We start from the raw sequence: 16,899 nt of genomic DNA on the forward strand, positions 1-16,899 counted from the left end.
CAAATGTTTAAATAAGTATATAAACATTGTTATTGTGGGAGTAGCAAGACTGAAGACAGACACAGCAGTACAAGAGCAGTACATAACACCCGAAAAGTTAGTATGAAGGCCTACGATCAGGTCTGAATGTTATATTATTGACAACATCCAGTCAACGCACAATCATAATTGGAGCATTCATAGTCCACTGTATTGAATGCTTTTGTATCAACACTGGTGGGGGGGAAAGAAAATCTACCTGTAGTGAATAAAATTCAACTCCTAATTTCATTAAAAGATAAACAGTTGCAAAGCTGTGTGTGTAAAGATGTGCCGGGGAAGATATTAAAAAGAAGTGGTCTATCTTAAAAGCTTCCTACAGTGAAACCATCACTGTGATGGTCTCAAAACTGCTTTATTGCAGCGTTTGCGTACAACTTTCTGAGCAGACGTTACAGCTAAGCCAAACATAAACCAATCAAACAAGGTAGAAAGAGGAACAAAGGCAAAAACGTTATAAAAATAAAACAAAACACATTGTCTTCAGAATATCGTCATCTCATTTGCGCCAATTGCCTCAAGCCATCATTCAGGCACAGTCATTTAAAGATTTATCCATCTCTTTTACTTTTATTGCTTAATTTTCCACTGCTTGTTATTGTCACTGAATTCTGACTTCCCCTCCTTTCTTCACCTCTATGAGTTTAGGTGTTCCACTTGAATGGTGGACGCAGACACGGTAAGACAGAGGTTCTTGTGGGAAGTGATATCGGCCACGTTGATGGGCTTGTACTGGATGTCACTGGCAGACACAGTCTTATAATGATGCAAGTCAAACGGACAGGGGATTGCTTCTAACTGTGGGTAGTTGCTCTGGCTTTGACCGTGATGGCCTCCGCCGCCCGCTGCCCGACCGCCTGCGTCTCTGGTTCGGTCCGACGCCCCGTCCGCGCTCTCCCCCTGGCTCTGACCGCCAACCTGACGTAGGGTCTGGATTTGCGTCTGCTGTGCCGGGGGTGTTGGTGCGGTGGCCGATGAAGTCAAAGCGTCTGGGTTGTGTTTCTCCATGTGCTTTACCAGATAGGTCTCCTGAGGTGAAAGGAGGATGTTAGAAGATACATGACTACGTGGTGGAAAGTCGCAGTTGGAGATCTGATGCCACAGACAAGGCGACTCATTTGTTAAGGTTTCATTTATTCAGACAGTTTTTCAGGAAAATTACTTTGGTCTCTTGGCATGTTTCAGCTGTCAACTGCCAGTCTTCTTCAGAGGCGTCTGCTTATCGCTTTAATGTTTGAAAAACAATTGTCGGAATAAATGAATCCTTAACATATTATTCACAAAGACGACAAAAAGAACTTGCTGGAATTATTACGCAGGAGTCAATGTAAGATCAAAGCAATCAGCAGACGCCTCTGAAGAAGACTGGCAGTTACCAGTCAAAACATGTAAAGAGATTAAAATAAATTTCATGAAAAACAATTGTCTGAATAAATGAAACAGTAAAATATTATTCAAAAAGAAAACAAAAAGAAATTGCTGGAATTATTAATTTTTCACACAGATATGTTCATAGGAATTGGACTTACTGAGGTATAAGTGCGGTTGCAGAGGCCACAGGAATAGATCCGAGCATGTTTGACTGTGTGTGTGGACATGTGCACCTCCAGACTAGCAGAATCGATGTATCCCTTATTGCAGTTGGGGCACTTAAAGGGCTTGTCTTTGTTGTGTTGACGTCGGTGCGACTGTGGGGCAGAGGCGTAATTTAATACCGTCAACAACAACAACATTCACACATTAGGTAGAGAAGATGAAACATGACAGACCTGCAAATTCGAGAGTTGTGTGAAGGATTTCTCACAGCCAGGGTGGGTGCACCTGTACGGGCGGTCCCCAGTGTGAATCCTGCATGGATAGATGGAAGACAATCTCACCTGTCCAGGATAAATCTGGGACATACGTGAAACCCAAATCCGGCGGCTGAGCTCACCTGCTGTGCTGCTGGAGGTGACTGAGCTGTCTGAAACACTTGTGGCAAAAGGTGCAGGTGTAAGGTTTCACCCCAGTGTGGATGCGCACATGCTGGGCCAAGTAGCTCGAGTTGGCAAAGGACTTAGTACAATGGGGACACTTGTGGGGTTTGGACTCTGTGTGGTTCCTGATGGGAGCATGTAGGTGGGGGACATTGTTAGTGAAAACAGAATTATGAGTGGAAACAAATAAAGATCCTGACATTTTCCAATATCTGAATTCAAACCTCGAGCTTCTATGTTGGGTTGAATAAACTATGGACACTATGGCATCTTATTCCAATATTACAGAGCCTCGAGTCATAATGATACAGTTTCATAAAAGTTAGATTATCTGCCGTTATAATGTTGCAATGGTTTACTATCAAAGCAAAACATTTCTCCATTTTACCTAAACATTTTAACTAGTCCAACTAAATTTTTCAGCTACTTTTAAAGAAATCTGAACTATGACAGTATTTTGTGACAGTGTTTGTTTCCATTATTCAACTATATACACACCACTCTTTCACTGAATGCATAGCAGCAAGTTGACATGTATTCACGATAATTGTATTGTGTTAAATCCACCAATGCACAAATATGTTAAAGACAATACCCTGCAGGTTTTAAAAACTTTGACCTGCATTGTCATGAATGATCACCATATTTGACCTCCCATCCATTTACACAACCTGGATTACAGTTTATAGATCATGACATGTTAGATGAAAAATTTAAATGGTTTCATAAATGCATCAGCAAAAAACAACAAGCCTCTACATATGACCGACAACTGTTATGAGGAAACCAGTTAAAAAGCAGAGCATGACAGCAAATAATCAATGAGTGAAGCATTGATAAAAAAAAAAAAAAAAATGACAGAAGCAAAGAGTGATTACCGTACTTCAAAAACCAATGGTGCTTAAAACCCAGCAATTTGTTTTTGCAAGATATCTCGAAATGTGTGTGTTTGTGTGTCTATGTCAGAGCACTATTAGGATACTGAGAAAAGGAAGGGGAGCAGAGAAATGCATGATGCAAAGGGGAATAAACTGCAGACAAACAAGAAGAATGGGACACAAACAAACACTGAAAGAAAAGGAGTGAACGGTTCTAATTTCAAGCAAAAGTTGTATTAAAAATCCATGCATCCAAAATGGATTCAATATTGTAGAAACTATGGAGAATAAATTAGAGCCAAAAAAATAAAGGCTTGACTAAAAAGGTCAATGTAAATAACTAATAACATGCAAGCCATTCTCCTCCATGGCATTACTGATGATCAGGGTAGAAGGGCATCAAATGAAGCTTGGCAGGACGTTTGGAGGAAAGGGATTAATAGGGTTTAAGGACAGGGAGCTGGGGTATGGAGAGGAGTGGGGGGGGTAGGGGTGCAGTACCGTGAGTGCTGCTGTAAGTGACTGAGCTGCCTGAAAGATTTCTGGCAGTAGGAGCAGGAGTAAGGCTTGGCCCCGCTGTGGATGCGGATGTGCTGGGCCAGGTAGCTGGAGTTGGCGAATGACTTGGCGCAGTGGGGACACTTGTGAGGTTTGGCCTCTGTGTGCGACTTGGAGTGGATCTGCATGTCAGACTTACTGAAGAAGGTCGCCGCACACATCCGGCACCTACAGACACAGAAAGGGGGGGAGGAGGATGGGATGGAAGAGTGAAAGGAAAGAGGAGAAAAAGATGAACAGAAGCGCAGGAGAAAAAACAAGAGAGGGAGACAGGAGGGAGGGAGGGAGGGAGGGGGAAGAAAATGGCAAAATGAAAGAAAAGGGTCAAATTTAACAAAGGTGACAAAATCAAGACAGAAAAAGGATGAGCGAGGGGAGAAACCAGTGAAAACCGAAGGTGAAAAGAACACAGACACTATTAGGAGTTAAAGAGTGGGACCCAAAGTGAATGCAGCGTGCAGACAGAACAGAAGAGGCTGTGAGGTGCGTGCACAGCCAGAGAGCGTTATCAAAGCAGTGCTGAGGGGTTTAGGGGAATTACTAAATCAGCCATCAGCTACAAAGCTCTAGCACAACATGCTGGGAGGAGGCTGTCAGTGTATGTTGGGCTATGCCTTTTATCCAGCAGTGCTCAGTCACAGGTCGATGCTAACTGGACACAGACGACAGCTGTACTTGCATTGGATTGCACAGCCAGAGCAGAGATGAATATATATAGGGGTACAGCAGGTGTTTGTTTCCATGGTAACGTACCTATATGTTTTGGTGCTATCCTTAGGAATACGTCCCTCCTCTCCATTGGAAAGCTCGTACGGGTCCCCAGGATGATGCTGTAAAGAATCAACCCAAGGTAAACAATCAAGTGACCAATGGGCTGCATCCTTTTCACGCTCCGTACTTCATACCTGACCACCTGAAGACACATGAGCCAGGATTAGTGTCTCACTCTCTGGTCCACCAAGAGGACCGATCCTGGACACAGCCGTCACCTTCTTCTTTCTCCCTCGTTTGGAGGGTGTCGGCATCACGACCACATGGGGGGATCCATTCCCTTCTTTCTTGTCTGTAAAACCATCAACACACACAGGATAAGAGGGATGTGTTTCTCAGACAAATTAGTGCAGTGCATTGAAAAAGAAGCGTGAAAAATCAAAACATGTTGTCCAAAGCAGGGGTTCTCAACCTTAGGGTCAGGACACCATTTGGAAGAGGGCCGCCAGATCCCTTCAAGAAACTAAGAATATTTTTTGAACAATTTGAGCCCATTTTTTTTGGCTTATTTTTTACTTTTTTTCTGGAACTACACCAAACTTGCCATATTTTAACCTATTTTCATCACTTTTTCTTGCCATATTTTTGCTCCTTTTAATGCATTTTTGCTACATTACTCCCCTTCCTGCCACTCACTAATCAAATTCTGATACTTTTTCTGCCTTTTTCCCCAATTTCAAGACATTTTCTGATTTCCACCACTTTTCCAACCTGATGTTGCACATGTTGACCCATTATTGTCAGATTTAACCTCTTTTCACCATATTTCATGCTAATTTTTTGACAACTTAACAACATTCACAATTTGTCATGCCTATTATTTGCCAGTTTAAACTTATTGTTCCTACTTTTTAAATGAAATTAACCATGTCTGTGTATAAAAACCTTCAGGTATAGTTGGGGTCCCCAGTCAACAGCATCATCCTTCTAAATGTCTCTTAAATAAACCATTTTTCAATCTAAAAAAGACTGTCTTTGCACTTGTTAATCCTACCTATCTTAAACAGCCTTTTCTAACTGTTTGAGGAGAACTAATGGAAAATATTTTTTTAAAAAGAAAATAGAAATGCATGACTTCACATCTGTGTGTGTGTGTGTGTGTGTGTGTGTGTGTGTGTGTGTGTGTGCACACGTCACCTTCAGAATGAAGCGCTGAAACGATCATGGTTGTTGTGGGATGGCCGGAGACGAATGACTGGGAGGAAGTGGGAGAGACCAGCGTTCCCTGAGGAGTCGTGATCACCAGACCAGCTACAAAGAAAACCAAGCACAAACAAAATAATTTTAAAAATGCACCCAATAACTAAGAGTGTAAGAAAAAAATTGATTAGACATTATATCGCGATATTTCACTGGGCGACTATCGTATCGATCCAAAAAATGTCCAAATCAATTTTTTTAAATCATGTTTTTTTTTTTAAACAAAAAAACATTAAATTGCACCAACATATGCATAGCCCGTTAACAACCGGTCACTAGGAGTCAGTGAACCACATCAGACCGTGTTAAACTACTTCACTCCTCAATGCATTCGAGCTTGGAAGTTGATTGCACTTTATTTTTATAAAACATACTTTTATAAATGTATGTGGTTACATTTTCAAAAGAATTTGACAACTTGACAGAATCAGAATCTGTTGTTGAGTCAAAAAAGTGTATTTTGACAGTTTAAATAAGCATACCACTTGTTTTTTATATTGGTACTTGAATAGCAGCTAGTTATTATTTACTTGTCCTTTAACGTTTAAAAAAAAAAACAAGAAATTGTATTTCATACTATTTTGTACTTGTAAAGGTGAACTGTGCAATTGTTGATATTGCGATATATTGCGCTGTATATACTGTAGTATTGTTTATTATCAGGATATATAGTATTGTGACTTTCAAATCGTGTATCGTGTGGTCAGATTTACGACAATGCATACCCCTAAAAATAACTAGAAAGCATGAGGTATGAGGTTAGGGTTTATTGGACATATTATTTGGAGATTTAAAAGTCATGAGGCTGAGCAGGAGGTGGTGAAGATGAAGATGCTGCGTTTTTTTTTCTGAAAGTGACCAGAATTAGATTACGTACATCAGAGGAACAGCTCAAGTAAGAGAGGAAAGAGGGAATTAATTGATCAGATTTTAGCAGAAGGAACGGCAAGGCAAGAATAGAAGAATTCTTGAATGTAGTGAAGGAAAAAGTATTTATCTTCTACATCTTTAATCTCTGAGCCCTCGGGTTTGTGCATGTATTCAGAGACAGCTGTTATTTTGTCCCTGGTTGTTTCTCATTTCCATAAATAAATTATTTCATGTGCTACTGTTACTTTATGAGTCAGTGCTAAACTCTTCTCGGCTTCATTTTTGCTGGAGCTTTTTTTTTTTTTTTTTAAATTGTTCTCTTAAAGACGGCAGCACAGACCACAAACAGACCCACCTGCTTTCATGAGGCCCGCCGTGGACTGGACGGGCAACACTGTGATGTTCTGACTGCTGTGTGGAGGGTGGAAGTGTGCAGCGCTGCTGGCCTGCCCTCCTCCATCTGTCTTGGCGCCCAGGGTGGGGATAGTGAGTAGGGCTGTTTGGTAGTGGGGCAAGGACGACGGAGAGAAGGAAGTGCCTTTTTCTTGCTGCTCTTTCATCTTATTCAGAAACATTGCATTCTCAATCTGTGGAGGGAAAGGAGAAATAGTTGAAACACTGTGTTCTTCATCTCATCACGGAGGTCAGCGTCGCAGTGGAGAACATTAGCTCCTGATATAATGATGTTTTCATAACATGCCCAAACATTATTACACTGCTTAATGAAGGTTATTGTTCACTTCCACTTTTGATGAAAAACAGGGCACTCATTCCTATTTTTCTTTGAATTATATGCTCACAAGCTGTCAACATGGTGTCCAAGACTGGTCTCCAGCTATTTAGCGCCATATGCAAAAAAACCAAACAAACAAACCTGAGATGCAGTGCTCTGGTAGTCTTCTATTAAAACCAGTATTCATTTTATTTGTGCATCAATAGCTTGTTTGTTAGATCAGAAAACACTGAACAGTTTTCAGCTCCATGTGCCGCTAGTTCTCCCCTTATAAATGTTTCGTTGCTGCCCAATATATCCTGACTGCTAACAGGTGCAGAGGATTAGCCTTGTTATTCCTGTCAGCCGTCAGTGGACATAATGGTATGGCTGATCGTGGAAGTAATGTAAAACTCTCATTCAAACATTATAACAAAAAAACAAGAAAAGAAAACTCTTTACTTCTTTTTGGCTTCAACACCAAGCCTATGAAAGCATCAGCAAACATAAATAACATAAAAAATATGGTTTCAAATGCTTCAGTTTATACAATCACTATTGTGGAAAAGAAGTAGAAGAAGAAAAAAAAACAGGTTTTCTCAAGCGCACTCAAAACAAAACAAAACAAACCAAAAATCAAGATTTTTTAAATGAGTTCATATTATTGACAATGTTTAGTCCTACCTGTGCCGGCACTGTAGGGACATGAGACCAGAAATATGATGAATTAAAATGAGAGTCTTCCATCATCTCTGCAACAACAAAAAACACCAGATATTTTTTAAAACAAACTTGGTGAGTAACATATGTCTTATATATCATTTCTAATCATTGCATTGTAAAAACAATTTTTAAAAAAAAGTCTGAAAACAATAAAAATGTGAACCAACGCATTGATTCTGTAAAAAAAAAAAAAAAACGAGGACATTGTTCATAAACTGGAAGCTACTGTAAAAACTTTCCAAAATAGTTGCTGCACCGAGGAGGGGAAGTGAAAACTAGGACTTGTCAGCTCAAAAAAAATTACCACAGATACAGAAGAACACTTAGACTCAGTATTGACTGTGACTATTAAAGTAATTGATTAAAGGAAACGTGTTACATGTAGAAGTAAAAAAAAAAAGGTGTGTAAATGTATATGTACAAGTATCCATAGTAACAGGCCATTATCTCTTGGACATCAATAAGTTAAACACTAACAATACTTCACTAATATACTGGCACGAGACTTTGGATTATTGTTAGGTATAAAATATAATATAATATTCAGGGAGTATTTGTGTACTTTCATTCTAGAATGCTGCCTGACATGTTGAACAGTGAGATTTGAAATAAATGCATAAAACTAGCTTAGCACATTGATAATATTATGATGTCACTGACAAAAACAAAAAAGGTGACACCTGTAGAATCCATAACAACAAAATGGCAGTGAAATTACATTATTACGGTTTAAAATGACACAATACACACGTGATGATTAATCATTTATAACTAAAGCTTTGTGGGACTGAACCTTTGGATCTTTAAATGTTATCTTAGCTCTGATCTCTACAGGATTTAAAGCACATGCTAACATAAAGATACATGATGCTAACAGCACGGAGACACTGCAGGCTGCACCGAGCAGGCCCTGCAGTGTTACAGAAGCTTTATGCAGACACACTGTGAGTCCTTGCTGCCATAATGTCTGTAAACACCGACGAACATCAAAGTGAGCAAAGCACAACATTTCTGAGCAGTGATAAAACGCCACACGCCATCCCGACGGACTTCCGGCTGCGCACAGGCGGCTAAAAAAATCCACTTCAAAGCTATCACCGAGCGCATAAACAAGGGCGGTGTTTACCGGGAGCGACGGGTCTGAAACCCTGCCGAGGGCCCGGACGACCCGGTACCCAAACCCGTCCGAACCTCTGATGACCCTGCCTGTCTGATACCTCACGGGTTTTCCCCTGTGGTAAACCAGCTATCCCCGTCTCAGCTCCACTTCCTCCGGATAAGGTCGTCAGACAAAAGGACGATGTTGCCAGGTTGGGCACGCCCGCCAAATTGGGCCGTTTTGCCATCCTTTTCGCGGGTCATTTATTGGTCATATCATGAATTAAACGTTTAAATTTGGACGTTAAAAACACAAATCATGTATACATTGTGGTGTTATATGCATGAAACATTTCCTAGTTGAATAAGATACAATGACGGGTCTAACTGTACATAGTCTTTCCTGAATGCTTCTACAGTCAATGTGTAGGCCTATCACGTAGGGATCGTCCATAATATGATTAGTTCTAGATGTAGAAAATAAACACGTTTATCCTCAAAGATTTCTGACACATGTTAATTCCCAAAAACACTAAAGACTCGGAGAAGGGGCGAATGAAGGGATTTACACGGAATTTTGACAATTTTGGGGCGGGAAACAATGACAAGTATTGGGCAACTCTGCAAGGGAGATGCGTAATTGATGATGTCACATCCGGAAACTGACAAATACTTTAGAAATGTATATAGTACGAATAAATGAGATTATATCAAACCTAAAGGGCCTTTTATAGATGCTTGGAATTGTTTTAGTGGCAGATCGTAATAAAATAAAAATAAAAGTAATTAAAAATCAGCGTTTTTTTTAATCCGCCCCTCAGGTAAAAAAAAAAAAAAAAAAAGAATTCGGAACTAAAAGAAACTAATGATGTGTTCAGGTACTGTCTTACATATGACAGATAAAGTAGGAGCTGGTTAAAAAAAAAACATTAAATTTGAAAACTTGTACTTTATTTATTTTTCTTTCACATTTTTAACACGAAATTCTCGAGCTCCCCACGAGATGTCGTTGTAAGGACAGCTTTACGCTAAAACCGTCATCGTCAACATCCGGCAACACGTTTCACACAAACACTGAATCCATCCGTGTGATCCAGCGTCATCAGTGCAGCATCTCCACTGTGTTTTCCTATATAATAACTGGCCATGCTGGCTGTGTGAAGATTCCCACATAGGTCACAGTGCATAGGTCACACACAGTGGCTCAAAGTGCAGCGCCTAGGCTCCAATGGGTGAAGTGAGGAAGCTGCAGAAGAAGTTGAGGCAGATTGAAAATCTGGAAATTAAAATCAGTCTCACACCAGAGGAGAGAGTCAAGGTACAGCCAGTATTTACCTGCTTTGTGTGTGTGTGCCACGTACATGTTATGTAATGTGTGGCATTATGTGTTAATGACACGATTTTTGACATTAATGCGGTTTGGTGAGAGCTGGGCGTTTTTGCCTTAAAAAAAAAAAAAAAAAAAAAACTCGAGTATCGATTCGATTTTCGATTTTTTTTTTTTTTTTTTTTTTAAATGCACTTAATAATGACTGCAGACATCAGATATATTGTCAAAAGTGCAACTTTATTTCTCTGATTGTCCTCAAGAGTTAAAATGCATAGAACAATCCCAAAATAAAAACTAAATGAGGCTCTGTCATTCAACAATTACAAGCTTTAACCCAGGTTTAAGCAAAAGTGCAACAGCAACTTCACAGTAGCTTAAGTTTTCTGATTAAGAAATCATATAACTACATATTCTATAACATATAACATTACAATTAAAAAAAAATAATAAATACTCCCCTTGGTTAGTTAGGTCTGTTAGATGTAGCTGTAACACATGGTTACCTGTGTGCCTCAATAGTTAATGGTCTAAGCTGCTACACTCCTTGATATTGTGGGTTTTGTTAGCGTGGGTTTGAACCCCATGTTTGACAATATGTTTTCTGCATTTTAATATACTTAACACGGCAAATCACACCTTTAAAAATAAATATCCGACAAAAATAAACATTTTAGGGTTAGGGATAGAGTTAAGATTAGGGTTAGGGATAGAGTTACAGTTACAGTTAGGGCAAAAATAAAAGGGTTAGCGGAGTTAGGGTGAGCTAAATTGGGCAATGAATATGTTTAACGTACCCGTAGCCGCGGTCAAAATTAAACATGCCTGTGGCACACATATAGCTTACTCAAAGGGTAAACAAAGAGGGGGCTGGCTCACATCGGAACGCGAAAAAGTCAGAAAAAACTGTGGTGGGGAAATTAAGAAAAAAAAAAAAATATATATATATATATATATTATTTTATTTTTTTAACTCGAATTATCAAAATAAAAATCGTTTTTATCTACAAATTTCATTAATCGATTAAATACATTTTTTTGCCTGGCCCTAGGTTTGGGTGAACAATCTGAACTTTTCCTGTCTGTAATTTAGTTATTATAATGTCTGAATAACTTTCCTCCAATACAAACACATTTAAACACGGATCACACAAAGAGCTGGCCTTATTACCTAATTAAGTATCTTAATGTGCATTAAAGATGCAGGAGTTATTATTCAGTGTTGGAAAACTAATAGTTGTGATTAATGTTTGATTATTACATCAATATTTATGACACATTTAAAACTAATGCATTTGCACTTTATTCTGAGCGTATTGTGATGCAAATAGGAATGCACACTAACATTTGCTTTGCAGACAATTATGTCAACAAACGAGGTGCCTTTTAAACAGCAGTATTTTGCATCTGCCCTTTGCACCATGTTGTGCATTAGGAATGGGCTGAAGTGGTCCTGGAGGGCTGCAGTTTTGTTGGTCTTAGATGTCTCCCTGCTCTAACACATCTGTATCTATGTTTTTATTATTAATATGTATCAGTTCATGTAACAGGGACAGTGTACAATTATTAAGTGTGTCCCGATCTCATATCGATATTGGATAGCGTTCCGATATTTGCCTGAAAACAAATATCTGATTCAAATTTGCGGATTTTCCGATTTTTTTATATTTTTTTTCATTTATTTTATTCAATTGTAGAATACTGTAAATAAATACTGTAATTGGTTAATAATAAATGGGTCAGTTTTTCTCATACCTACTGTTGCTTGTTCTCTGTTTGAGTAACATCGCTTGATCAAGCCTTTTCTAACATTCCACACTACAAAATAAGTCATTATTATTATTTTATTCAAGAAAAGAGAGAGAGAAAAAAAACAAAGTATGTATGATTCATGCTGATATCGGCTCAATATCGGCATCGGCTGATACCCAAGGCTGCAATATCGGTATCATATCGGAAATGAAAAAGTTGTATTGGGACATCCCTAACATTAATAGCAATATAGAAAGGCAGTGGCTATCCGTACGGTTGCTGTATCAATATACCGACATTCTATCCGTACGCAGCGCCCCTATTAGGTCACGTGACTAAGACTAAACCTAACCCCAACCCTAATTCTAAAAAATGTTGCGATATTGGATTAAAGCACAATAAAAAAACACGCACTTCCCCTTTTTTTGAGGCAGTGTGCTGGATTAAAAGGTTCAAAGATGTAATCCTAATCCTAACTCTAAACCTAATCCTAATACGCTACGCACTTGTACTTCGGTAACCGTACCAATGGCACCGGGGTTTGTCTGTACAGAAACAGTACAAATAGACACTTTCATATAGAAAATATACCAGATTTAGCCAGAAGGCTATTTTTCATCTGTAGTCCCTGATCTCATCTAATGAAGGTGTCATGCTGCTTTCTTTGCTTAAAAACTCTGTAATGTGTCTGCCTTTATGATCATGTGTTGGAGTATGTAAACATATACGTAAATCTTGCAGGATTGCAGCCCTCAAGGACAGGGTTTAGATATCTCATCCTGTGCACACACGCTCAAATTCTGCATATATTTAAGGATAAACTTTATCATGTGATCAGACTTTTATTCATTTATTCATTTTCCCATTGTGTTGAACCGAGTATGGTTTTTGTAAAGAATAATATATATTAATAGTGATTGTAATAGGTCATTCCTGCTGCTAGAATAATCCCCATCAACCGCCCAACGATGCTAAACTTAAATGGCACTGGTGCAATAATGATGCTTCAAAGGTTTATAAGTGAGGCTTATTAAACCTGTAATAACAGTGTGAGCCCCATAAAGGTGATTACCATGAATTATTAATAATGTAGCACTGAATAATTTGACAGGTTCTGCTCCAGGAAACCTGGAGATGTGATGATAACATGTTGAGCACAGCGCTAGTCAATAATTACCGGTCGGTACCTGTGTCTTCAGTAAAAGCTTGTTCAACGTTCAGGGATGAGAACAAAGCTGAATGCTGTGAATTAAAGCAAAGACACAACTTTCAATATTTTTTCATGCCATCTCTGATTGGCATTAAGGAGAATAATTAGTGGACCATTAATGATAAAGGTGCAGTTTGCACACCAGAAACAAAAAGGGAGCTGACTCATGTCTGGCGAGCGACATTTGATTCAAAGCATGTTTCGTGTCCTAGTTTGATTTTGTTGAATATTAATGTTTAATCAAATTTTAGTCAACAACACCTTTTCACCTGAAATAAAATGAGACTAATAAATGCAAACAGAAGTAACCGGAGCAGTTAACATTGTCATTAATGACATGAAACAGAGACAAAGATATTTTTAGACGAATACTAATCTGAACTAATCATCAGTTCATTATATATATATATATATATGTCCTTTTCTTTAAACTTGCAGTCTGTGGTCTCTGCATAATTGTAAAGCTCTATTCACATGTATTCACAGGTTGAGTTGGTTATGGAAAAGAATATCTTGTGCTTTTCTAAATTCTCCTTCCTTTATTATGTACTGACCTGCTCATTGAACTCTCATTTCACCCAGCCTGGCTTCACTTAGACAGGCACCTTTATGTTTATAATGTTTAACACATCTCAAACTGAAGGCTCACAGGCTAAAAAAAGGCCATTCAGAGTGATCGATCCGGGCCACAAACTGCATTTGTTTAAAAGTCAAAAGAAATGCATTAATTAGGAAATGAAACAAAAAGGATTTTCTGTTGCTAGTATACGTTTTTTTTACTAAATGCTTTGCACCGTTATCTGTCCGTATCAGAGCAGATTGAAATGATCCGGTTTATATGAGAAGGAACAGGGTCGTAAGTTTCCCTTGGACTAAAAGGAGTTTGACACTCCTGAAGTCTGGCTTGTGTTGTGGACATAAATATTAAGTTTATGCACATATTAGTTTGTAAATCAATCTAGCTAATTCAGCATGTACAGTAAATCAATATGGCAAGATAAAATACTCAGGCTTGAGTGTTTGCAGATAAATAGATACCATTTTTCAATGTTGGCATTATAGTATTGATTTCCAATCAAATGCACATTTTGTGTCACATAAACAGGTATTAAACCCAACAGAATGATTTTCAAAGGCCTGTGCAGCGAGCATATTACTTGTAATTTTACATCAGCCTCCTAATTAGCCCAGGCTGTATGGGATTTTAATATAAATATGTACTATGATGTCTATATACTAATCTTATTTAATAATACACTCTTTAACTAAACAACATTACGTGATATACAGTTATTGTAATTTTCTTCCCCTGTTTGCCATGTTCAATATGAGCAGCCAACACTGGGGCCTTTAATTTGAGAGTTAGAATTGGAAAGGTTAGTTAAGCACCAACTTACTGCATTCACTTAGTTTGGCATTATGATGATTGATTATGGCATTAACGATGTGACAGTAGTTACTCTGCTGCTGGGAGATTACATTTCTACCCATGCATTTCAATACTGTCTGGTGTCAGATTCTTGGCGCTGTTTGCATTTTCATTTCTTGTGAAACAACCCCTGGTAAGTTATATTGAGTGTATGATTCATGTGGTAAATAACCTCTATGGCACCAAAATGAGAGATGTTTTTGCAGTCTAGAGCAGTCGTAAATAGCGAGCGCACTCCAATGTGTGAGGAACGTCCACTTAATTTACAGTAAAACTCCCCCTCCTTCTTATTTATTCATGCATATTTCAAAGCTCGGTGTCTTGGTTGGGACTTGGCCGTATGTTCTCTAGATGGATGCGTTCTAATAAATCCTAAACAGGCCGAACATTTTGCTTGTGCATCTAAACATCTTGGTTCATAAGCGTCCCCGTGCATCCCTCCTTCTCAGATCTCCAGAAAGGCGGAGCTGCGTTCCAGATTGGCTGAGCTTCAGCTGCAACTTTCTGCTTTGCAGCAAACTCTGGGGATTGTGGGAGACGCCAAACAAGAGAAGATGAAACGACAAGTGTAAGGAGGTTTGGGAGAGGTAACAGTGGCGAAGAGGGGCTGATGGAGAGAAGCGTAGTCCTTCAAAAGCATCAAAATACTCTAATTAAAGCCTTTGATTTTTATTTATTTCATTTTTTTATGCACAGGTTAAAACTCTTAAGAAAGTCAGACGATGTCATGGTTTTGTAAACAGGAAGTTACGACTCATTGTAGGGTGACATGCAGGGTTAGGGTCAGTTCTAATTATAATTGCATAATTGAATAATAATTACAATTATGATGTAATTATGATTGTAATTGTATTTGAATCTGTTGCTGTTCAGATAATTCATTTTGTAATTTTAATTGTCATGGAAATTATATGAAAACTGTCAGTGCCAAGGTAGAAAAAGTGGAAAAAATTTGGATATTTTTTTTTTTAGAAAAAACTATCATAAAACCCTAAAAACTAGTTCAAATATGATGAGCAGACTTAAACTGGGCTGGAAACCCAGTAAGGCAATGAAAAATGTGGAAAAACACCCATATTTCAGAGGGGTGGCAATTACTTAGTAAAACTAAAGTACGGCCAAAAAAAAAAAAAAAATGAAAAAACATAGGATTTTTTTTCTGAGATAAGGCTTATCATAATGCAAAAAAAAAACAAAAAAACTTAGACTTTTTTTTATCGTAAGACCCTAAAAACTAGTTCAAATATAATGAGCACACTTAAACTGGGGTGAAAACGCTGTAAAGCATAAAAATAACAAAAATGTGAAAAACATTTTGGAGGCATGGCAAAACAAACATTTTGGATTATTTTTTTCTGAGATAAGTCTATCATAAGACCCTAAAAACATTTCATGGGGTTATTTCTTTCAGGCTCAGTAATTGTGATTAATGGTAATTTAAATTGAGTAATCGAGAATGGAATTGTAATTGACTTTCAGGGGGATATATAATATTGTGATTTTAATTGTAATTGGAAAAAAATGCCGTTCACCATTATCATAATTGAGTTGTAACTGAATATGGATAATTAAAGACGTAATTGACCCCAACCCTGGTGATATAAACATCACTAAAGGATGTTGGCCGCCCCCTCAGATGTCTGGGGTGGGCGGATCAATGAAATCTGCCCATGCAGCTGGTCATTAGGAAGTCGTATTTGTTTTTAAGACTTTCATTATATTTACAGGCGTCCTTACTGCACTGTCACAATCCATGTTCTGTGCAGTTAGCATCTAACGTTTCCGTTTTCCTGGCACAGGGCGGATGCCTCTGAGGCCCTTCCATCACTGCCTCCACCAGCTTCCAAGATCCTCAAGGGAGAAAAGAAGTCCAAATCTCAGGCTGCACCGGCGCCGGCTGCCAGGCACGGAGAAGCAGAGATAGGAAGACAAGGGAGCACGGAGCTAGGCAAGGTGTCAGATCATTGTCAGGACCTGTCAGGAGGCTGCCCAGAGTCTGAGCCGGATCAGCAACTGCAGCAGGAAGGTGGGGGGGACATTAAAACAGGCGGCTCACAGGATTAAAAACAATTTAGTGTTTAGTATTCATTCATTCATTTTCATTTCAAAACAAAAGGAACAAAAAAAACTCTTTGTGTACAAAAAAACAATCAGAGATGTTCAAAATAATATATTTGATCCATGTACACTTGTAATTGCAATAATATGTTTGCTCCTAAAGGAGTGGGAAGAAGAAAGACTTATTTAATCCCACCCCCATTTCTTCATCATACTATTTTCACCATATTGCTTCAGTCTGTTTGGACGAAATACACAATAAGTACTGAACAGAATAGGAAAAAAAACGACTAATAAT

The 16,899-nt window shown here is 38.5% G+C and overlaps 2 protein-coding genes across 4 annotated transcripts in view; one reads left to right on the forward strand and one right to left on the reverse strand.

Moving 5' to 3' along the window:
• Window positions 1-351: 351 nt before the first annotated feature.
• Window positions 352-9,088, reverse strand: znf384b (zinc finger protein 384 b). 2 transcript variants are annotated; one of them, XM_028469685.1, is made up of 11 exons: window positions 8,854-9,088; window positions 7,689-7,756; window positions 6,648-6,879; window positions 5,360-5,473; window positions 4,357-4,514; window positions 4,205-4,281; window positions 3,395-3,619; window positions 1,973-2,140; window positions 1,809-1,887; window positions 1,569-1,727; window positions 352-1,068 (listed from the first exon to the last, which is right to left on the reverse strand). In XM_028469685.1, the coding sequence occupies exons 1-11, from the start codon at window positions 9,071-9,073 to the stop codon at window positions 676-678; spliced, it is 1,893 nt and encodes a 630-aa protein (XP_028325486.1). In that variant the 5' UTR covers window positions 9,074-9,088; the 3' UTR covers window positions 352-675. The 2 variants fall into 2 exon arrangements, with proteins under 2 accessions (XP_028325486.1, XP_028325488.1); XM_028469687.1 differs by lacking the exon at window positions 3,395-3,619.
• Window positions 8,911-16,899, forward strand: part of LOC114477424 (F-box/WD repeat-containing protein 7) — a 30,112-nt gene continuing 22,123 nt past the window's right edge. Inside the window, exons 1-3 of one of the 2 annotated variants that reach the window (XM_028469689.1) lie at window positions 8,911-9,037; window positions 14,993-15,111; window positions 16,343-16,569. In XM_028469689.1, coding sequence (XP_028325490.1) covers window positions 15,098-15,111; window positions 16,343-16,569 — 241 coding nt within the window. In that variant the 5' untranslated portion in view covers window positions 8,911-9,037; window positions 14,993-15,097. Of the gene's footprint in view, window positions 9,038-9,711; window positions 10,144-14,992; window positions 15,112-16,342; window positions 16,570-16,899 lie in introns of those variants that run through there. The other variant, XM_028469688.1, reaches the window with a different exon arrangement.

This window comes from Gouania willdenowi, chromosome 16 (genome assembly GCF_900634775.1).
Source record: "Gouania willdenowi chromosome 16, fGouWil2.1, whole genome shotgun sequence".
In the NCBI taxonomy this organism is placed as follows: Eukaryota; Metazoa; Chordata; class Actinopteri; order Blenniiformes; family Gobiesocidae; genus Gouania; species Gouania willdenowi.